At 47.6% G+C, this 23,103-nt stretch overlaps 2 protein-coding genes across 4 annotated transcripts in view; one reads left to right on the top strand and one right to left on the bottom strand.

The window, feature by feature from the left end:
* The window catches only part of clxn (calaxin), a 74,961-nt gene extending 67,597 nt beyond the window's left edge, over nt 1–7,364 (top strand). For 2 of the 3 annotated variants that reach the window (XM_085988502.1, XM_085988504.1), the window contains 2 exons: nt 1,176–1,280; nt 5,787–7,364. In XM_085988502.1, coding sequence (XP_085844628.1) covers nt 1,176–1,280; nt 5,787–5,837 — 156 coding nt within the window. In that variant the 3' untranslated portion in view covers nt 5,838–7,364. Of the gene's footprint in view, nt 1–1,009; nt 1,068–1,175; nt 1,281–5,786 lie in introns of those variants that run through there. The other variant, XM_085988503.1, reaches the window with a different exon arrangement.
* A 3,395-nt stretch (nt 7,365–10,759) lies between these two features.
* Nucleotides 10,760–19,751, bottom strand: rbm48 (RNA binding motif protein 48). The gene is made up of 4 exons (XM_085989374.1): nt 19,741–19,751; nt 18,811–18,956; nt 14,793–15,400; nt 10,760–12,692 (listed from the first exon to the last, which is right to left on the bottom strand). The coding sequence occupies exons 1-4, from the start codon at nt 19,749–19,751 to the stop codon at nt 12,624–12,626; spliced, it is 834 nt and encodes a 277-aa protein (XP_085845500.1). The 3' UTR covers nt 10,760–12,623.
* Nucleotides 19,752–23,103: the final 3,352 nt, after the last annotated feature.

The raw sequence follows: 23,103 nt of genomic DNA, 5'->3' as shown, positions 1-23,103 counted from the left end.
TGGCTCCCCATAGCTCTGTGCATCAATTTCAGAATCCATATCCTCCTCTTCAAATCTTACCATGCCCTTAGCCCTCCTTACCTTTGACACCTCCAGTCCTATGTCCCTGGCCACACACTCCACTTTTCCAACTTTATGGTCTGCTCCACATTCTCCCCATCTTCTGCTCTGCTATATGTGGCAGAGCTGTCTTGCTCCACATTCTGGAACTCCCCCTCCAAACTCCTTGTTACTATAGCTCTCCACACTTTGAAGAGCCTCCTTAAAATCTGTCTCTTTCATGGTGCTGTCGGGCACCTCCACTAACCCCCTTCCTAAATCTGCTTAGGTCTGACCTGCAACAATGAAGTGCCGTGGGACGATTTGCAATATTAAATGCAGTGTAAATTTCATTTGTTGCTTTTAATTTCTATTAGTATAGTTTCAGATGCAGTATATTTCCTTTCCTTCATTCTGTAAAAACAAAATATAATCTCATCTTTTAGCAGTCATAATAAACTATCTTTTTGCATAGCATGGAATATGTTGTTCTGTTTCCTGCATGACTTTTTTCCCCCCATTTTAAATGTTTGCTGTTCATTAAGATGAAGGATGCCAGAGTTGAAGAATGAAAGATATTGCCATCGTAGGAAACGTAAGGGGTTCATTTTCGCGGGGGTTCTCCCATGCCTCCACTGTAACTTCAGCGGAAGAACCACGAAAACCCCAGAAAAACAGTTTACAGTTTTTACGGGGTTTCTGCAACTCTTCCACCAAAGTTTTGGAGAACTCCCACAGAAGTTCTCCCCTTAGTATCAGCAACAAGCGCTTCCAGGTCAGGTATAGCAGAGCCAGATAACTAGTAGAGCACCCATTCTTCTCCCTCAACCACCTAGTACTCCAGTTGAAATTTTCAGTTCCCACAACACTTATCCTTATGGCCTCTAAGTGGGGTTGGCAATTTGTGCCAAATTGTGAGCCTATACTGACTAAGAACTGGCTTTTAACTGCCTAAATAAATCTTTTGTAGGACCGTTACAGTTGGAAGAGGGTGCTCAATGGGCTGGATTTAAACCAAAGTGCTAAAGGTGAATGGACAGTGTGGTAATTTCCTATACCATCCAATTGCTCCTTGTAGCCTAAATCTATACTATATGATGAAATATTGTTGCAAAATGTGTCCTTTTCATTACTAGGACTGTGATCATGATAACAAAGTCTCATATATAGACTTTGAGAAGGCAGTAAAGGATGAAAACCTCTTGTTGGAAGCTTTTGGACCCTGCCTACCAGATGCAAAGGTAGGCTGTTTGATGGCCCAATTTCAATGTTGTTGCTTAAATTGTTATATATAATTCATTATCACTCCATCTCCAACATTGTTTTGGAATGTAGTCAAATAATGCAATATAATCAAGGCATGGAATATGATGGTCACTAGTGTGAAAGAAAAGCACAAATAAGTCAGGCATTGACGACCATTTGCCAGTATAAACTTTGTGAAATGCACATCTGAATTGGCATTGCATTTCAGAATACATAATTGTTCATAATGGCAAATGAAAATCAGATTTTGGGATTAATCTGACCTTGTTTTGCCACTATAAATGATGTACTTACTAAGGAAGTGTAATGCTACCCAGTAAGATACCCTTTCCCCTCTCTTGTCAGGTGATCCTGTTATCAAAAGTACTTTTGTCATACTTCTGTAAAGTTTGCTTTCCAGTTGCAGAACTCATATAAAGACTCAATTTATGCCTTGGTTATAATTAAAAATTTTTTTTTTTTATTCATTGATGGAATGTGGGTGTCGCTGGCTAGGCCTGCATTTAGTGCCCATCCCTAATTGCCCTTGAGAAGATGGTGGTGAGCCGCCTTGAACCGCTGCAGTCCATATGGTGTAGGTACACCCACAATGCTGTTAGGAAGGGAGTTCCAGGATTTTGGCCCAGCGACAGTGAAGGAACGGCGATACAGGTCCAAGTCAGGATGGTGTGTGGCTTGGAGGGGAACTTGTAGGTGGTGATGTTCCCATGCGTCTGCTGCCCTTGTCCTTCTAAGTGGTAGAGGTCGTGGGTTTGGAAGGTGCTGTTGAAGGAGCTTTGGCGAGTTGCTGCAGTGCATCTTGTAGATGGTACACACTGCAGCCACAGTGCGCCGGTGGTGGAGGGAGTGAATGTTGAAGGTGGTGGATGGAGTGCCAATCAAGCGGGCTGCTTTATCCTGAATGGTGTCGAGCTTCTTGAGTGTTGTTGGAGCTGCACTCACCCAGGCAAGTGGAGAGTATTCCATCACACTCCTGACTTGTGCCTTATAGATGGTGGAAAAGCTTTGGGGAGTCAGGAGGTGAGACACTCGCCGCAGAATTCCCAGCCTCTGGCCTGCTCTTGTAGCCACAGTATTTATATGGCTGGTCCAGTTCAGTTTCTGATCAATGGTAACCCCCAGGATGTTGATAGTGGGGGATTCAGCGATGTTAATGCCATTGAATGTCAAGGGGAGATGGTTAGAGTCTCGCTTGTTGGAGATGGTCATTGCCTGGCACTTGTGTGGTGCGAATGTTACTTGCCACTTGTCAGCCCAAGTCTGAATGTTGTCCAGGTCTTGCTGCATATGGACACGGACTGCGTCAGTATCTGACGAGTCTCGAATGGTGCTGAACAGTGTGCAATCATCAGCGAACATCCCCACTTCTGACCTTATGATGGAGGGAAGGTCATTGATGAAACAGCTGAAGATAGTTGGGCCTAGGACACTGCCCTGAGGAACTCCTGCAGTGATGTCATGTGATTGAGATGAATGACCTCCAACAACCACAGCCAACTTCCTTTGTGCTTGGTATGATTCCAACCAATGGAGAGTTTTCCCCTTGATTCCCATTGACTTCAGTTTTGTTAGGGCTCCTTGATGCCACACTCGATCAAATGCTGCCTTGATGTCAAGGGCAGTCACTCTCACCTCACCTCTTGAGTTCAGCTCTTTTGTCCATGTTTGGACCAAGGCTGTAATGAGGTCAGGAGCTGAGTGGCCCTGGCGGAACCCAAACTGGGCGTCAGTTAGCAGGTTATTCCTGAGTAAGTGCCGCTTGATAGCGCTGTCGATGACACCTTCCATCACTTTGCTGATGATTGAGAGTAGACTGATGGGACAGTAATTGGCCGGGTCGGATTTGTCCTTTTTGTAGACAGGACATACTTGGGCAATTTTCCACATTGCCGGGTAGATGCCAGTGTTGTAGCTGTACTAGAACAGCTTGGCTAGGGGCGCAGCTAGTTCTGGAGCACAAGTCTTCAGTACTATTGCCGGAATGTTGTCAGGGCCCATAGCCTTTGCAGTATCCAGTGTCTTCAGCCGTTTCTTGACATCACGTGGAGTGAATTGAATGGGCTGAAGACTGGCATCTGTGATGCTGGGGACCTCAGGAGGAGGCCGAGATGGATCATCCACTCGGCACTTCTGGCTGAAGATAGTTGCAAATGCTTCAGCCTTGTCTTTTGCACTCATGTGCTGGGCTCCACCATCATTGAGGATGGGGATATTTTTGGAGCCTCCTCCTCCTGTTAACTGTTTCATTGTCCACCACCACTCACGACTGGATGTGGCAGGACTGCAGAGCTTTGATCTGATCCGATGGTTGTGAGATCGCTTAGCTCTGTCTATCACATGTTGCTTCCGTTGTTTGGCATGCAAGTAGTCCTGTGTTGTAGCCTCACCAGGTTGACACCTCATTTTTCGGTATGCCTGGTGCTGTTCCCGGCATGCTCTCCTGCACTCTTCGTTAAACCAGGGTTGATCTCCCGGCTTGATGGTAATGGTAGAGTGAGGGATATGCCGGGCCATGAGGTTACAGATTGTGGTTGAATACAATTCTGCTGCTGCTGATGGCCCACAGCGCCTCATGGATGCCCAGTTTTGAGTTGCCAGATCTGTTCGAAATCTGTCCCATTTAGCACGGTGGTGGTGGTGCCACACATGGTGGAGGGTATCCTCAACATGAAGACGGGACTTCGTCTCCACAAGGACTGTGCGGTGGTCACTTCCACCAATGCTGTCATGGACAGATGCATCTGCAACAGGTAGATTGGTGAGGACGAGATCAAGTAGGTTTTTCCCTCTTGTTGGTTCCCTCACCACCTGTCGCAGACCCAGTCTGGCAGCTATGTCCTTTAGGACTCGGCCAGCTCGGTCAGTTGTGGTGCTACCGAGCCACTCTTGGTGATGGACATTGAAGTCCCCCACCCAGAGGACATTTTGTGCCCTTGCTACTCTCAGTGCTTCTTCCAATTGGTGTTCAACATGAAGGAGTACTGATTCATCAGCTGAGGGAGGGCGGTAGGTGGTAATCAGCAGGAGGTTTCCTTGCCCATGTTTGACTTGATGCCATGAGACCTCATGGGGTCCTGAGTCAATGTTGAGGACTCCCAGGGCTATTCCCTCCCGACTGTATACCACAGTGCCACCACCTCTGGTGGGTCTGTCCTGCTGGATGGTGATGGTGGTGTCTGGGACATTGGTTGTAAGGTATGATTCGGTAATTATGACTATGTCAGGCTGTTGCTTGACTAGTCTGTGGGACAGCTCTCCCAATTTTGGCACAAGCCCCCAGATGTTGGTAAGGAGGACTTTGCAGGGTTTGCCGTTGTCGTTTCCGGTGCCGGGTGGTCCATCCGGTTTTATTCTTTTTCGTAGCGGTTGTTTACAACTGAGTGGCTTGCTAGGCCATTAAGAGTCAACCACATTGCTGTGGGTCTGGAGTCACATGTAGGCCAGACCAGGTAAGGACGGACGGCAGATTTCCTTCCCTAAAGGACATTAGTGAACCAGATGGGTTTTTGCAACAATCGATAATGGTATCATGGTCGCCATTACTAAGACTAACATTTAATTCCAGAATTAAATTGAATTGAATTTAAATTCCACCAGCTGCCGTGGTGGGATTTAAACCCATATTCTCAGAGCATTTGACTGAGCCTCTGGCTTACTAGTCTAGTGATATAACCACTACGCCACCGCCTCCCCACCAAGTGGTGCAGCATTGGGAGCATTATAAGAATGTAGGTAGCTGCAGTTATACTACTAGCTGACACCACTCTCAAATTGGGGAACATAGAGGTTTGCCCATTCTTACTTAAAGCATGCATGGAGTTTGGTTCATTGGCCTCTGCTATTGATGTTTATAAAGTTAGAAAAGAGCTGTCAGGAAGATAGCAAGCTTATTTCTATAATAAGAAACTTAAAAGTATTCAGTGGACTGACTTTATTTAGCTTTATTTCTAGTGGTTCAAGATTGTGACGCTAAACTTCAGGTTCTTAGAAATTGGTAATATTATACTGCATGTTTGAAATGCAGTGGTACAAAAGATTATGCTGGACCAATGCCAAAGTTACAGTATAATTTAGGGATTTGTGAATAAAGGCAGATTAATATACTGGTGACTGGTATAAGAAAATTGTATATAAAGCTTGAATGACAGCATAACATACTTGTGTTGTAATGATCTGACAAATTGGTTGCGTTTCACTTTTGTGCTTAATGAAATCATTGAAATGCACAAAGTGCATTACAGGTTGTTAATACTGTCCCACTCCTGATTTCTTCTATACATAATGCCACCTAATGTAAACTATAGCTTTTACCAGATAAATAAAATATTACAACTGAAATAAACAAAAATGATGTGACTGGAAAATTCAAAGATACAGTATCAACTATAATGGTGGCACTGGATAACTGGCTAAAACTGTATCTTTTTGAATTAGTGCAAAACTATTGGGTCAATAATTATGCTTATTATCTCTTTCTGTAGAGTGCACTCGCATTTGAGGAACAGGCCTTTAAGAAATCCAAGGATGAATAATTCTTGTTGATGCTTCTGTAGACTTCATCACCATTGTATTCATAATGGTCAACTAAACTCTTCTTCATTCATTACCAATAACTCAAGCCCTAAGGAATGTGATAAATTCAGCATTGTGCAATTGGTTAAGTGTTTTTCTCACTTATCAACTGTATAATAGTCTTCCTGTTGCACCAACTTAACCAAGTCACCTTTGCATTTATTACATGGAAAATGAGTGCTACAATACAGAAAATGCATACGCCAGCAGTAAATTGTGTTTCTATAAAAACATCTACATGTTAAAGTTAATAACAAGTATTTGAGATTGCAAAATAAATCTGTGCTGCCAGTTATCTCAATTTTTCTTGTTTAAAAAATTGCTGGAGTAAAATATGCAAGCCTGCGTTGGGAAGGGCCACTTTTTAAGAACGTTTTGATAAGACATTTTGTACAATTCTTGCAGGGCATTCTTGATTATTTCAAAATTTGTGTTACAATTTTAAAAAGGATAGAAAGATATCTGTTTTTATATGTTTAAGAAAACAAAATGTACATTTTATGAATAAAGATAGATATTTAAATTTGATTATGGGCTATACACCCCAACATTGTAAACTTTCACCAATGCCATTTTTGCCTATCTTGTCTGTACAATTAAGTGATAGCATAAACTCATTACATTGAATGAACAATCTTATTTTTTAATGTTAGTAATTTGATTAATTTTGTTTACAAGGGTATATGTATTCACAAAAGATTTTGGGTGTGAAATTGACTTCAATGGAAAATAAAATGGGGCGAGATATAAACCGTGCTGTCGATTCTATCGCCCAAGACGAATTTCATCCCCTTCACCTCTCACTCCAAACTGGACTGCATTACATGGAATTGGGATTTTCAGCATTGCAGTAATTGTTTATTGATTATTTAGTTGAACTTTTATTCAAAGATTCTAAATGGAATTATAGGAGGGAAGAACTTGGAATAGAGGGAAAAGTATGTCTAATCTAATAATTGTAAAATTCAGGTGAGATTTTTGACTTTGTTGTGCTTCAGGAATGCTCAGTTCGCAGGGGCAAAAAGCAAAAGGGGTGGAGACCTGTTTATGTCAAGTCTTCGCCCCCAACATGAAGCCCTGGCATTTTTGTGGAGAACCACAATTGGGCGTGACTGAGCCTGTTCTTCGAATAGGTGCAGACCCAGTGTTAGTATTAAAATGAGGTGGGGAGTGGTATTCTCAGCCCTCCTACCTCACTTTCTAATGTATCTGTTAATGGGGCACACAAAGAGCTGGTGCTGGGGGCCTCTCCAGTGGCACTCAAAGCCCCAAGGCTGATGGCCACGAGTGGAGTTGTAGGTGTACAGCTTCCCCTCCTAGTGCAAGGTCCTGCCAGGTACACTGTGCCTGCCTAATGCCCGTCAGAGAGAAGGAATATCTTCATTTCCTGGAATGTCTACTGGATCATCGTGGTAGCTCTTGCAAAATGTTGTTCACTGTAGACTTGCTCGTTTTAGCTAATAAAGGCAAGCCGGATCTACAATATCCTAACCTATTAAGTGTCTAATTTCTTGGGAATTTTTAATCAGCTTTAGATGATATAAATGCTATTCAAAAATGTGAACTGAAACTGGATGCACATTTACCTGCAGTAATTCTTTGGAATGTTTAAAGTCCCATTTCATGGAGGTGTGCTTCTAGCTTAGTTATTTATATTCATTGTATGTTAAAAAGGCAAATCTAAAGTCACTGTATCTGAATGCATGAAGCATTTGTAATAAGGTAGACGAATTAACAGCGCAAATAGATGTAAATGGATACGATATAATTGCGATTACCGAGACATGGTTGCAGGATGACCAAGGCTGGGAGCTGAATATCCAAGGATATTCAATATTTAGGAAGGACAGGCAAAACGGAAAAGGAGGTGGAGAGGCGGTGCAATAGTGAGAAAGGATATTGGCTCAGAAAATAAAGATGTAGAATCAGTCTGGGTGGAGCTAAGAAGCGCCAAGGGGCAGAAAACATTGGTGGGAGTTGTCTATGGGCCTCCAAACAGTAGTGGTAATGTAGGGGATGGCATCAAACAGGAAATGAGAGATGCATGTAACAAGGGTACTACAGTAATCATGGGTGACTTTACATATAGACTGGCCAAACCAAATTAGCAATGATACTGTGGAGGATGAACTCCTGGAGTGTGTACAAGATGGTTTTTCAGACCAGTATGTTGAGGAGCCAACTAGGGAACAGGCTAGCCTAGATTGGGTATTGTGCAACGAGAAGGGGTTAATTAATAATCTTCTTGTGCAGGGTCCTTTAGGGAAGAGTGACCATAACATGATAGAATTATTCTTTAAGATGGAAAGTGAAGAAGTCCAATGCGAAACTTGGGTCCTAAATCTAAACAAAGGAAACTACGAAGGTATGAGGAGTGAGTTAGCTATGATAGATTGGGGAGGTTCATTAAAAGGCAATGGATAGGCAATGGCTAACATTTAAGGAACGAATGCATGAATTGCAACAGTTATACATTCCTTTCTGGTGCAAAAACACAAAAGGAAAAGCAGCCCAAACATGGCTAACAAAAGAAATTAAGGATAGTATTAGATCCAAAGAGGAGTCATATAAAGTTGCCAGAAAAAGTAGCAAGCCTGCAGATTGGGAGCAGTTTAGAGTTCAGCAAAAAAATAACAAGAGATTGATTAAGCGGGGAAAAAGAGAGTAAACTTGCAAGGAACATAAAAGCAGATTGTAAAAGCTTCTACAAGTATGTTAAAAAAAAGATTAGTGAAGACAAATGTAGGTCCCTTAGTCAGAAACAGGAGAATTTATAATGGGGAACAAGGAAATGGAAGAGCAAATAAACAGACACTTTGGTTCTGTCTTCACTGAAGAGGACACAACTTCCCAGAAATGCTAGGGAACCAAGGGTCTAGTGAGAAGGAGGAATTAAAGGAAATTAGTATTAGTAAAAAAAGTGCTAGAGAAATTAATGGGACTGAAAGCTGATAAATCCCCAGGGCCTGATAATCTGCATCCCAGAGTACTAAAAGAGGTAGCCATGGAAATAGTGGATGCATTGGTTGTCATCTCCAAAATTCTATAGATTATGGAACAGTTCCTGCAGATTGGAGGGTGGCAAATGTAACCCCACTATTTAAAAAAGGAGAGAGTAAACCAGGAACTACATACTGGTTAGCCTAACATCAGTAATAGGGAAAATGCTAGTCTATTATAAAGGATGTAATAACAGGACACTTAGAAAATATCAAGGGATTAGACAAAGTCAACATGGATTTATGAAAGGGAAATACAGTAGTGTTTGTCAAACCTAGTCCAAAGATGTGCGGGTTAGGTTGATTGGCTATGATAAAAAAATTGGCCCTTAGTGTTAGGGGGGATTAAATACGTGGGGTTACGGGGATAGGGCTTGTGTGGGATGGCTGTCGGTGTAGGGACCGGGTGCTAGGGTTTGGATGATCAGCCATGATCTCGTTGAATGGCGGAGCAGGCTCGAAGGGCCGAATGGCCTACTCCTGCTCCTATCTTCTATGTTTCTATGTTTCTAGTAGGAGTTTTTTGAGGATGTAACTGGTATAGATAAGGGAGAACCAGTGGATGCAGTTAGTGTGCAAAATTAAAGCACATGGGATTAGGGGTAATATACTGGCATGGATTGAAAATTGGTTGACAGGAAACAGAGAGTAGGAATAAATATGTCTTTTTTGGGGTGGCAGGCGGTGACTAGTGGGGTACTGCAGGGATCAGTGCTTGGGCCCCAGCTATTCACATATATCAATGATTTGGATGAGGGAACCAAATGTAATATTTCCAAGTTTGCTGACGACACAATTGGGATCGAGAGTTGTGAGGAGGATGCAAAGAGGCTTCAAGGCGATTTAGACAAGTGGGCAAAAAAAATGGAAGATGCAGTATAACGTGGATAAATGTGAAGTTATCCACTTCGGTAGGAAAAACAGAAAGGCAGAGTTTTATTGGGAAATGTTGATCTACAGAGGGACCTGGGTGTCCTTGTACACCAGTCACTGAAAGCAAACATGCAGCTGCAGCAAGCAGTTAGAAAGGCAAATGGTATGTTGGCCTTCATTGCAAGAGGATTTGAGTACAGGAGCAAGGAGGTCTTACTACAGTTATACCGGGCCTTGGTGAGACCACACCTGGAGTACTGTGTGCAGTTTTGGTCTCCTTACCTAATAAAGGATATACTTGCCATAGAGGGAGTGCAGTGAAGGTTCACCAGACTGATGCCTGGGATGGCAAGACTGTCATATGAGGAGAGATTGGGTCAACTAGGCCTGTATTCACTAGAGTTTAGAAGAATGAGAGGGGATCTCATTGAAATGTATAAAATTCTGACAGGGCTAGACAGACTGGATGCAGAGAGGATGTTTCCCCTGGCTGGGTTGGGGGGGGGGGGGGGGGGTCTAGAACGAGGGGTCACAGTCTCAGGATACGGGGTAGGACATTTAAGACTGAGAGGAGGAGAAATTTCTTCACTCAGAGGGTGGTGAACCTGTGGAATTCTCTACCACAGAAGACTGTGGAGGCCAAGTCACTGAATATATTTAAGAAGGAGATAGATAAATTTCTAGACACAAAAGGCATCAAGGGGTATGGTATCGATAGAGGATCAGCCATGATCATATTGAATGGCAGAGCAAGCTCTGCTCCTGCTATTTTTTTGTGTTTCTACATGAAAACCTCAGGTGAACATACAAAATCATTCATTCTGCCACTAACTATATAATCTAGAAAAAAAGTTTAAAAACTGCACTGAAAGAATTCTATTTCCAAATTAGAAGTGAATGTAACATTTCAAAGAGTTGCAGTACCATATTTGAAAATAGTAGTGCTAAATAATTGATCTATTGAACTGGTTGTAATATATAGCTAAAAGGAAAACGCTGACATCCGAAAATAATTTCTATTTAAACAGGTTTATTTTTTATTGTTCATCTAAAAGCAATTTGCATTGTGGATATTTTCTACCGACTAAGCAACAGAATGGAGAGAACATTAATAATCATTTGTACTAAATCACATCATTCCCCTAAGTTTGTCAGTTTCTTTCAGTAAAGTTCAGGCTAGCACAGAAATTTCCTTTCCTATTGAATGCCTAAGAAAATCAATGTCTAGATTCTAGTGTATTTCATCTAGCAATGCAACATTAGCTCGTACCACCTAATGATCTCTCTGCAGTAAACGCTAATGACTTTAGCTAAAGTGGGAAAATGGGGATAAAAGCACATGGCTTGCATGTCCGTACCTCCATTGGTACAAGACAAAGGGCAAAAGCACTGCAGGAACACACAAGGGAAGACTGCTACAACACCATTCCTTTCACGTTGCTTTCCAGTGCTACCCTGAATGTTTGCTACTGTCTTCCCCACCCTAAAGAACAAAAAAGTCAGAAAGGTGGGCAGAAAAGAGCATAATTGAAATCAAAAGACATAAAAATGCAGAGAATCACAACAGTCAGTGTCAGCTACATGAGGATGATGCTTACAGGTATGACTGAGTGTATCCTGTGACTAATATAAGCATAGCCAAGGGAGATCCACTGGTACATTTACAGCAATTGTGTTTTTTAACATTTCATTTAAAAAAAAACTTCTCTTCCCTGTGACCTCTACCACCAAGAATAAGGGCAGCAAAGTCAAGAAACACATCAATTCCAAGCTCTCCACCATCCTGACTTGGGCACATACCATAATTCCTTCATTGGTACTGGATCAATATCCTACAATTCCCTACCCAACACCATCATGGGATCACTATCACCACAGTGTTGCAGCCATTTAAGAAGGCTCACCTGACCACCACTTTTGCAAGGCAACTAGGGACGGGCAATAAATGCAGCCTTGCCAGCATCACCCATATCCCAAGAACAAACTATAAATGTATATACTGTACCTTTTTTCTGAACCATTAAACCATCTCTCTCTTTTCAGCAACTGATCTGTTTCATTGCTCTATTTCCATTTTAGAATAATGGTTATGGGAAATTACACAAGCAGCAAAATAATAAAATTGGTGTTTATCTTTTTTAATTCATTAATTGTCCGGGGGGGGGGGGGGGGGGGGGGGTGGGTGTTGTTCTTTCACACACTGTAGAACCGTGGACACTATTTGTATTGGTGCGCAACTCTTTCTTTAAAAAAAAGTCATTACCTGCCATCTCTCTCTTCTATATGCCCCTTACTCTCAATCATGCATTTTGTGCCTTTGTTTCTGTCTCTATGTGTGATTTTCTCCTTTCATTTTATGTACCATTATGAATATATCAAACTCCTTTTATTCTTGTAATCCACCTCTAACTTTCCACTTAAATTTACCCTTTAATTTCCTAGGCCTGGCCCCACGACTGCAATTGGTAGGGTGAAGTCCTGTGTCAGGACTTGAACACATAATCTAGGCTGACACTCCAACACAGCAATCCTTCAGTAGTGTACTGGTGAAGATACTGTACTTATGATGCAACATTGAACTGAAGCCCTTTCTGTCTGTTCTAGTGGACATTAAAGATCGCATAGCACTATTTGAAGAGCAGAAGTTCTCCCGGTGTCTGTGGGCAAAATTCCTCCCTTAACCCCAAAAATATTAGCTGCTTATTATTCACCTCTTTGGTCTTTGTGGAATCATCTTATGCACAAAATGGGCTGCTCCATTTGCCTACATAACAAGAGTTACATCTGTTCAAATAATGCATTGTATGTGAAGTGTTTGAGATGTGACAATACACTATAGCAAGACAAGTCTTCCTTCCTTCAGGGAGTTCATCTTTAGATTCTCCGACGTTGCTTTGGAGGTTTTGTTTGTGGCACTTCAGCTTCTGTTGCAGAGACGGACACCTTGTGAAAGCAACAAGAAAAATGATCTTTTAAATGATAAACTCACCTATCAATTTTTTCAACGTTATTTTTAAACAAAATACTTCCAAGAGAGTCAATATATCTTAATTGTTTTTAAATTTTCTTTTCAGGTTCTCCCATGCACACAACAGTTTCTTGCTTAAAAAAAGCAGGTAAGTGGTTCGTTACTCGGCCTCAGCCTATGCTACTCATGAACTAACCACTAGGATGTTTGGAGCAGCAGCTCCAGAACAAGAGCCTCCTTTCTAGCTCTCCCTGCATGGAAGTCCCTACTTGACACTTGGTGCTTGCTTTCCTATGAAAAAGGTGCTTGTTTTCCTGTGAAAAAGTGGAGAATTAGTCACAGGGGAAAACTAACTAGTTAAACCAGTTTTCAAACCTCCTTTGCTGTGCAAAAAATAAAGAAAGATTTTCATTTAGTTCTTAGAACTTATAGTACAGTTGAGCATATTTTTAGGTTGAGGCAATGGGGTTTTTAGCTTGAGGCAATGGCTGCCAGATCCCTGAGCTGAGAATGGTTAGTCCCGCCCACCCACACACACACCGATTGGTCAACCATCAGGTGACTGAACTGTAGGGTTGGTGAAACATCACGGCACAGGATTGGTCGACCTTGACGTCAGTCAATGGTAATGAGTGGAATTTTGAAGGTTTTTTGAATAATGCGCGAACAATTTTTGTGTGAGGAAAAAGTAAATACGCTTATGACCGTTCCGGAATCGTAAGCTTTCTTTCAAGGTAACACACGTGTAGATACGCTCTATAACTTGAGAGTGTATAGCCAGACAGACCGAAGGACGGACAGGCAGACAGATAGAAGATTTAAAAAAATTATCCTCATTGAAACCAAATCTATTTTCTGTTTCTTTGAATGGATTTTATGGCATCAGTACAAGTCATATTAAAATTGAAAAGCTTCCCCAATTGCAGGTTCTTAAACATGCTGCCCCAGAAATTCGGGTCGGGGGCTTCCCGCGGGTGCAAGCCCCCGACCTGCACTTACCTTGCGCGCCGGCTGTTGAGCTGTGGGCCCCCGTGGAATTCCGATCCGGGGCCTGGTCCAGCTGCCGGCGCGCAGTGCTTGCGTATCCCAGGGGCGCAGTTAGTTCGATGCGTCCCCTGGGATCACGTGGGCAATGGGGAGCCAATCGGAGCAGGGAATGCTCCATTCATAAGTCTGACAGGAAGTGCTGTCACGACTTATAAATACTACGGCCCCAAAATAGCACTAATCTTCAAATAAATTTTTAAAAAACATCACTTTTTAAATAAACTATAAATTACATGAAATAACTATTTTAAACAATAATTTAAATTTTATTTTCTAACAGGGTCAAACCCGAAACGTCAACTCAAATTTCTCTCCACGGATGTTGCCTGACCTGCTGAGTTTTTCCAGCATTTTCTGTTGTTATTACTAAAAATAAACTTACCTTGCTTTAAAGTATTTAAAAATAATAAACCTGTGGAAAAAATGTTTTAATTTTAATTAATTCACCACTTGCCTTGTAAAAAGCAAGCCTTACACCTGCTTTTTACATTTCTAAATTCTGCAGGCTTACGTTCCCGGGAAAACTGTAAAAAAGACCGAAGTTTGATGCGCACGCGCAGCCTCCCCCGCGCACGCGTTCAACCTCTGAACCCCTTCGTTCAGAGGAACGGAAGTGCCGGTTTCCCGTGCATGCGCAGTGCATGCAGGAAACCGGCACTTCCATTAGGCCTACGGGTGAGTACCCCGTGCGTACTCACCCGTGGAGACTCGAATTTCTGGGCCGCTGTGCCTAATGTACATGAATGATGGTTGAAAGAGCTGAAAATGTAATTTTCATACTTAAGAAATTAACGATGAGAGTGCAGCCCTTTCCTTGGGCTCCAACTGTGTATGCTGATTTACGCCGATTACACGTTTGGGTGTATTCTAATGAGATTTGCAGGAAATTTGAGCGCAATATAACATTGGTAGAATAGGCGCATTTTTGAGTTTAACTTCTGGGGTGCGCCCACGGAGGAAGTTCTCAGCACATTTGGCCACCCTGTTCCCAATATTCTAGCATAGATGTAACATTGTATAAAGCATACCTTTGTAAGTTTACTTCTGATCAAAGTAGCAGAGACATTTAAGGAATTATCTCCCATGTCCACCTTTGGTATTTCTGGCAGTTTTGGTCCAATTACTACTGTAGTACTCTCAGTATCTAATCTGCCAAATACATTAATGTCCATTTGCTGATTTATTTTCTTCCTGTCCTGCAACTGAGTAGTCCTGGGAACAAATCTAGAGAAACATGTCCTAACATTAGGGGCCTGGCTTTTTCTTTCTGATCTATGCGAGTCGTTAGAATCACAAGATTTGTCCAAATACTGGTTGTGAAAACAAGGTAATTCAGATTTAAAACATGAAGAGTTTTTTGTACAAGCAGGGAAGTCTTGAGGTAATGTTCCATGTGATGAAGGCATTTGAGGATATTCTTGTCTGACCCTTGATATAGATGAAGACAGTTGATAGTCCGGCTGTGCTGGATGCAATAACATTGGGTAACCATACATGGAAAAATCTGTATTCCACTCCTGCTGGTTGGGTTCCAAACTTCCACAATGTTCAGGCTTTTCGGAAAATGATTGCCTTGTGATATTTTGTAATGTAACTGGATTCCCAACTTTCTTTTCTGTCTTGTACAGGTCTATATCTAAAAAGGACAAATGTGAAGAAGTATAACAGGTAAATCTTTGTAAGATAAGTTGGCTACTACAAATTTACTCAGGTATATACATACACTGTAAATGCAACATTGATTAGAAACTTTGTCAAATGTAACATATCACGACTCATGAGATAGTCGTGATATGGGCACTGCTGTATTACAATATAAACGAACATACCTCTAGGTTCACTATTCTCATTAGATTAAGGCTCAGTTGGAAGCACTCTTATCGGAGTTAGAAATTTGTAGATTCAAGCCCCATTCCAGGATTTGAGCACAGAATCTAAGCCGACGCTGGAGTGCAATACTATAAGGGGCTGAGACATTAAACCGAGGCCCCATCTGCCCTATCGGGTAGATGTAAAAGATTCCGTGGCACTATTTTGAAGAAGAGCAGGGGAGTTCTCCCTGGAGTCCTGGCCAATATTTATCCCTCAACCCACATCACTAAAACAAATTAGCTGGTCATTATCTCAACTGCTGTTCATGGGATCTTGTGCGCAAATTGGCTGCTGCATATAACAATGACTAGAACATTAAGAATACAGAAGAACACAAAAACTAGGAGCTGGAGTAGGCCATTTGGCCCTTCGAGCCTGCTCCGCCATTCAACAAGATCATGGCTGATCTTCGACCTCATCTCCACCTTCCCGCACGATCCCCATATCCCTTAATTCCCTTAGTTCTCAAAAATGTATTGACTTCTGTCTTGAATATACTCAATGACTCAGCATCCACAGCCCTTTGGGGCAGAGAATTCCAAAGATTCACAACCAGCTCAGTGAAGAAATTCCTCCTCGTCTCAGTCTTAAATGGCTGACTCCTTATCCGGAGACTATGCCCCCTAGTTCTAGACTCTCCAGCCAGGGGAAAAAACTCTCAGCATCTACCCTGTCAATCCCCCTCAGTATCGTATATGTTTCAATGAGATCTCACTTCTCTTTCTAAATTCCAGAGAGTATAGGCCCAATCTACTCAACCTCTCCTCATAGGACAACCCTCTCATCCCAGGGATCAATCTAGTGAACCTTCGTTGCACCGGCTCTGAGGCAAGTATGTCCTTCCTCAGGTAAGGAGACCAAAACTGTGCACAGTACTCCATTTAAAATTGTAGGCTCAAGAGGATTGGAAAAGGCTGCGCCACCTCGCTAGATGTGGCAAATGCATCTACCTGCTCCAAAAAGTAGAACTTTTCTGCACCACTGACACCACTGTTGCATTGATCTTGACAAGTCAGAAAATGTATTACACCATAAAACATACATGGGGAAAAATTCAGTTGGTAGCGCCACCCGTTAACGCCTTAAGAGGGCGCGGCGATATCTGCACCTCTCGCAAAATTGACCAGACATTTTGCGGTGGCACTAAACAATACCGCCACGATCTCCTGCGCCGGCAGATCGTGACGTCGGTCGAGTGCGCAACGCCCCGGTAGCACCCCAAACCGGAAATTGAGTGGTGCCCCCTGCCTTACCGCCTGCCGCTAGCAACAACAGGTTGAGGGAAGCGTTATGCTGTCAGAAAGGGACTAGGGGAGCGCTATTTAAAGGCGAACACTTCCTGCCTTTTTTTGTCGGTGACATTTTTGCACCACACATTCTGAGAGAGAGAGACTTCTGGAGAGATTCAACGCTGTGTGAAGGAGTTTTGGGTACTGAGCAGCACTTTGCAGGTTGGTTTTGATTTGCCCTTCCTTGTATCGATTTAGAAGAGACTATGGGGTCTGCACTCGGAGCTCTTCCCCTGGTTCTCTCCATTGTTCTTTCCAGCAGATTTGATGTACAGGTCTCTCCAGGCCGAGATTCAAGGCTGCAATGAGCAAGATCAACCCTCCCCTTTAAGGTAAAAACAGAAAATGCAGGAGAAACTCAGCAGGTCAAGCTGCATCTATGAAGAGAGAAACAGATTTAACGTTTCAGGTCGAAGACCATTCGTCAGAACTCCCCTTTAAGAATTGGATGGTGCCAGTGTGTCTGTGTTCCATTGCTGACTGAAATCACATGAGCTTCGCCAGCGCTGTGAGATAGGGCCTTAGCACCTTGAGAGGTGTGTAGCGCCTGATTTAACGCTCCAATCACCTCCAGGGGCGATAAAAGCCAAGTTTGCTGTCGGAGGTGATAATTAGCGCCAGGCGCTAAACTTTGCGCACCGCCAATAATAGCGCCCCAAACGGGGCAGTACTGAATTTCTCCTCCACAATGTATTATTCTGCTACTACGGTGGAACCGTGTGGAACTTTGTTTGTTCCCTTGAATGTCACAAGCTGCAACTGCTGTAAGAAAAACACATTCGGAGATCAATTACAGGTCACTTGCTATTGCTGAGGGAAGGTTATAGACCACCAGCTGCTCCTTTGGGGAGAAGCCACATTATCAAGTTCAAAGGAAATGCTACTTTTCATTGGTGGGTTACCTGACTGTTCAGTTGTTACCATTGTGTGAATATATTCTTTGAGCCAATCAGATGCAAGTGTGACACAGACTTTGCATATAGGACACTTTCAAAGTATTCCAGGCGCATAGATGCAAATATTTGTTTTTATTGGGCCAGAAATTCAGGTCCCCACGGGTGAGTACGCATTGTGTACTCACCCGTTAGGCCAACGGAAGTGCCGGTTTCGCACATGCGCTGGAAACCATAACTTCCGTTCCCTTGAAGGAAGGGGTTCGGAGGTCAAAAGCGTGCGCCGGAGAGCCTGCTTTTTAACAAGGTAAGAGGTTAATTAAATAAAATTAAAACGTTTTTTTCCACAGGTTTATCATTTTAAAATACTTTAAAGGGAAGTTTATTTTTAGCCCCGTTAAAAACTAATTTTTTCAAAAATTAAAATTTTTGTTTAAAAGTTAATTTATGTAACTTAGTTATTTTAAAAATGTGATTTAAAATTTTTTTTTTGAAGTTTTACTTAAGTTTTGGGGCCGATCTCTTCATAGATTTGACAGGTCTTCCTATCAAATCTATGAATGGAGATTCCCTGCTCCGACTGGCTCCCCATGGGTCGCGTGATCCCAGGGGACGCTGCGAACTAACTGCGCCCCTGGAATACGTGAGCACTGCACACCGGCAGCTGGAGGCGGCCCAGGATTGGAATCCCACGCGGGACCACAGCTCAATGGCAGGCACGCTATGTAAGTGCTGGTCGGGGGCTTGCGCCCGCAGGAAGCCTCCAACCCGAATTTCTGGCCCATTTATTTAGTACTGGAATACCTAAAATTGTTTGTGTTCTGAGAGTCTGAAGCATGCAAACATTAAATCTTCTCGTAGCAAAGTATTAAAGTGCTCATTATAAATGGAAAAGACTAACCACATTTTCACGTTAAGAAACAAACTATTTTCTAGCTTTGTTGTAAGGTGATAAAAGGGAAGCGACTAAATGAAAGTGTTCTGTGAACAACCTTTGTTGCCTGTTGCCCTCATGATGTACCTTTTCCTCTCCTTTAATTTTGCTCTGGTATCCTCCACTGTTTCAAATTCTGGGGCATAACACACATGAAGTAAACTACCAAAAAAACTTCTTTCATCCAGTTTGCGTTTTGCTTTTCTGAGAAATTATTAAAACATATGGTTAAATACTGTTATTATGTATTGCAGTATACTTTATGAAAGTAAACTATGTTCATAGAAAATAAAATTACAGAAACAATTACTACACTAAATTGAATTTTCAGGAAAACAGACAAATTGTGAAATATTTTCTATTACCCTCTCCAAAATAAATTATGCTGAAGTAATATTTCTACAAAATGAAATATTTCCAAAGCGTGGAGTCCAATATATGTTATAATAACTAGCTGGGGGGCCCGGCGTTGCCAAGGCTCTTTTGTAAAACGGCAGTTTACAGGGCTGCGCGGTTTACGGCCGGCCGCTGCCGCTCCCCCGCTCTGTGTCTCGGGCCGAGCGGTTGTCAGGCCTGGCCCGAGTGACCCCAACTCATCTCCCGCTCCGGCGGGCTGCCGCAGCTGCCCCACTCGCTGTTGAGTAAAAGCAGTGAAAAAAATGGCGGCTACATTTCGGGAGGCTGCAGTATTAGGTCCCGCCCACACACTGAATGAAACGCCCCCCATGACGCACCGATTGGTCAACCATCAGGTCATTGAACTGTAGGATTGGTCAACCATCACGTCACTCAACGCTAATGAGCGGTAGGATTGGTCAACTGCTAATGAGCGGATTTTTGAACGGTTTTTGTATACTGTCCGAACAATTTTTGTCTGACCGAAAAGTAAATACGCCCTATGAGACTCCCCTAATCATAAGCTTTCTTTTGATATAACATATGTGTAGGTACGCTCTATAACTTTTGAGTGAATAGCGGACAGACAGACGGATCCCACATAATTGCTCGTCTGGGAGGGAGGGGGCGGGAGAGAGAGGGGAGGGGGGGCGGGAGAGAGAGGGGAGGGGGGGGCGGGAGAGAGAGGAGGGGGGGCGGGAGAGAGAGGGAGGGGGGGGCGGAGAGAGAGGGGAGGGGTGGGGCGGGAGAGAGAGGGAGGGGGTGGGGCGGGAGAGAGAGGGGAGGGGGGGGCGGGAGAGAGAGGGGAGGGGGGGCGGGAGAGAGAGGGGAGGGGGGGCGGGAGAGAGAGGGGAGGGGGGGGGCGGGAGAGAGAGGGGAGGGGGGGCGGGAGAGAGAGGGGAGGGGGGGGCGGGAGAGAGAGGGGAGGGGGGGGCGGGAGGAGAGGGAGGGGGGGAGGAGAGAGAGGGGAGGGGGGGCGGAGAGAGAGGGGAGGGGGGGGCGGGAGAGAGAGGGGAGGGGGGGGCGGGAGAGAGAGGGGAGAGGGGGGGGGCGGGAGAGAGAGGGGAGGGGGGGGCGGGAGAGAGAGGGGAGGGGGGGCGGGAGAGAGAGGGGAGGGGGGGCGGGAGAGAGAGGGGAGGGGGGCGGGGAGAGAGAGGGGAGGGGGGGGCGGAGAGAGAGGGGAGGGGGGGGCGGAGAGAGAGAGGGGAGGGGGGGGCGGGAGGAGAGAGAGGGGAGGGGGGGCGGGAGAGAGAGAGGGGAGGGGGGGCGGGAGAGAGAGAGGGGAGGGGGGCGGGAGAGAGAGGGGAGGGGGGCGGGAGAGAGAGGGGGAGGGGAGGGGCGGGAGAGAGAGGGGAGGGGGGGCGGGGAGAGAGAGGGGAGGGGGCGGGAGAGAGGGGAGGGGGGCGGGAGAGAGAGGGGAGGGGGGGCGGGAGAGAGAGGGGAGGGGGGGCGGGAGAGAGAGGGGAGGGGGGGCGAGAGAGAGAGGGGCGGAGAGAGAGGGGAGGGGGGGCGGGAGAGAGAGGGGGAGGGGGGGCGAGGGAGAGAGAGGGCGAGAGGGAGGGGGCGGAGAGAGAGGGGAGGGGGGGGCGGAGAGAGAGAGGGGAGGGGGGGCGGGAGAGAGAGAGGGGAGGGGGGGCGGGAGAGAGAGAGGGGAGGGGGGGCGGGAGAGAGAGGGAGGGGGGGCGGGGAGAGAGAGAGGGAGGGGGGGCGGGAGAGAGAGGGGAGGGGGGGCGAGAGAGAGAGAGGGGAGGGGGGGCGGGAGAGAGAGGGGAGGGGGGGCGGGGAGAGGAGAGGGAGGGGGGGGCGAGGAGAGAGAGGGGAGGGGGGGCGGGAGAGAGAGGAGGGGGCGAGTGGAGGGAGGCGGAGAGAGAGGGGAGGGGGGGGCGAGGAGAGAGAGGGGAGGGGGGGCGGGAGAGAGAGGGGAGGGGGGGGCGGGAGAGAGAGGGGAGGGGGGCGGGAGGAGAGAGAGGGAGGGGGGGGCGGGAGAGAGAGGGGAGGGGGGGGCGGGAGAGAGAGAGGGCGAGAGAGGGGGGGCGGGAGAGAGAGGGGAGGGGGGGGCGGGGAGAGAGAGGGGAGGGGGGGCGGGGAGAGAGAGGGAGGGGGGGCGGGAGAAGAGGGGGAGGGGAGCGAGAGAGGGAGGGGGGGCGGGAGAGAGAGGGGAGGGGGGGCGGGAGAGAGAGGGGAGGGGGGGCGGGAGAGAGAGGGAGAGGGGGGCGGGAGAGAGAGGGGATGGGGGGGGGCGGGAGAGAGAGGGGAAGGGGGGGGCGGAGAGAGAGGGAGGCGAGAGAGAGGGAGGGGGGCGGGAGAGAGAGGCGGAGAGGGGGGGCGGGAGAGAGAGGGGAGGGGGGGCGGGAGAGAGAGGGGAGGGGGGGGCGGAGAGAGAGGGGAGGGGGGGCGGGAGAGAGAGGGGAGGGGGCGGGAGAGAGAGGGGAGGGGGGGCGGAGAGAGAGAGGGGAGGGGGGGGCGGGAGAGAGAGGGCGAGAGGGAGGGGCGGAGAGAGAGGGGAGGGGGGGGCGGGAGGAGAGAGAGGGAGGGGGGGCGGGAGAGAGAGGGAGGGGTGGGCGGGAGAGAGAGGGAGGGGGGCGGGAGAGAGAGGGAGGGGGGCGGGAGAGAGAGGGAGGAGGGGGGCGGAGAGAGGAGGAGGGGGGGCGGGAGAGAGAGGGAGGGAGGAGCGAGGAGGAGGGGGGCGGGAGAGAGAGGGGAGGGGGGGCGGAGAGAGAGGGAGGGGGCGGGAGAGAGAGGGAGGGGGGGCGGAGAGAGAGGGCGAGAGGGGGGGCGGAGAGAGAGAGGGAGGGGGGGCGGAGAGAGCGGAGAGGGAGGGGGGCGGGAGAGAGAGGGAGGGGGGGCGGGAGAGAGAGGGGAGGGGGGGCGGGAGAGAGGAGAGAGGAGGGGGGGCGGGAGAGAGAGGGGAGGGGGGGCGGGAGAGAGGGGAGAGGGAGGGGGGGCGGGAGAGAGAGGGGAGGGGGGGCGGAGAGAGAGGGAGGGGGGGCGGGAGAGAGAGGGGAGGGGGGGCGGGAGAGAGAGGGAGGGGGGGCGGGAGAGAGAGGGGAGGGGGGGCGGGAGAGAGAGGGAGGGGGGGGCGGGAGAGAGAGGGAGGGGGGGGCGGGAGAGAGAGGGGAGGGGGGGCGGGAGAGAGAGGGGGCGGAGAGAGGGGGGCGGGAGAGAGAGGGGAGGGGGGGCGGGAGAGAGAGGGAGGGGGGGCGGAGAGAGAGGGGAGGGGGGGCGGGAGAGAGAGGGAGGGGGGGGCGGAGAGAGAGGGGAGGGGGGCGGGAGAGAGAGGGGAGGGGGGGCGGGAGAGAGAGGGGAGGGGGGGCGGAGAGAGAGAGGGGAGGGGGGGCGGGAGAGAGAGGGCGGGGGGGGCGGGAGAGAGAGGGGAGGGGGGCGGGAGAGAGAGGGGAGGGGGGGCGGAGAGAGGAGGGAGGGGGGGCGGGAGAGAGAGGGGAGGGGGGGCGGAGAGAGAGGGGGCGGAGAGAGAGGGAGGGGGGGCGGGAGAGAGAGGGGAGGGGGGGGCGGGAGAGAGACGGGGAGGGGGGGGGGAGAGAGAGGGGAGGGGGGGCGGGAGAGAGATGGAGAGGGGAGGGGGGGCGGAGAGAGAGAGGGGAGGGGGGGCGCGGGAGAGAGAGAGGGGAGGGGGGGCGGGAGAGAGAGGGGAGGGGGGGGCGGGAGAGAGAGGGGAGGGGGGGCGGGAGAGAGAGAGGGGAGGGGGGGCGGGGAGGAGAGAGGGGAGGGGGGGCGGGAGAGAGAGGGGAGGGGGGCGGGAGAGAGAGGGGAGGGCGGGGCGGGAGAGAGAGGGGAGGGGGGGGCGGAGAGAGAGCGAGAGGGGAGGGGGGGGCGGGAGAGAGAGGGGAGGGGGGGCGGGAGAGAGAGGGAGGGAGGGGCGGGAGAGAGAGGGGGAGAGGGGGGGGCGGAGAGAGAGGGGAGGGGGGGCGGGCGGGAGAGAAGAGCGGGAGGGGGG

Source organism: Somniosus microcephalus, chromosome 5 (assembly GCF_052327205.1).
Source record: "Somniosus microcephalus isolate GS21.2 chromosome 5, FLI_Smic_1.0, whole genome shotgun sequence".
NCBI classification, from domain to species: Eukaryota; Metazoa; Chordata; class Chondrichthyes; order Squaliformes; family Somniosidae; genus Somniosus; species Somniosus microcephalus.
The sequence above is the reverse complement of the archived record's forward strand: the minus strand, read 5'-3'. Positions and strand labels throughout refer to the sequence as shown.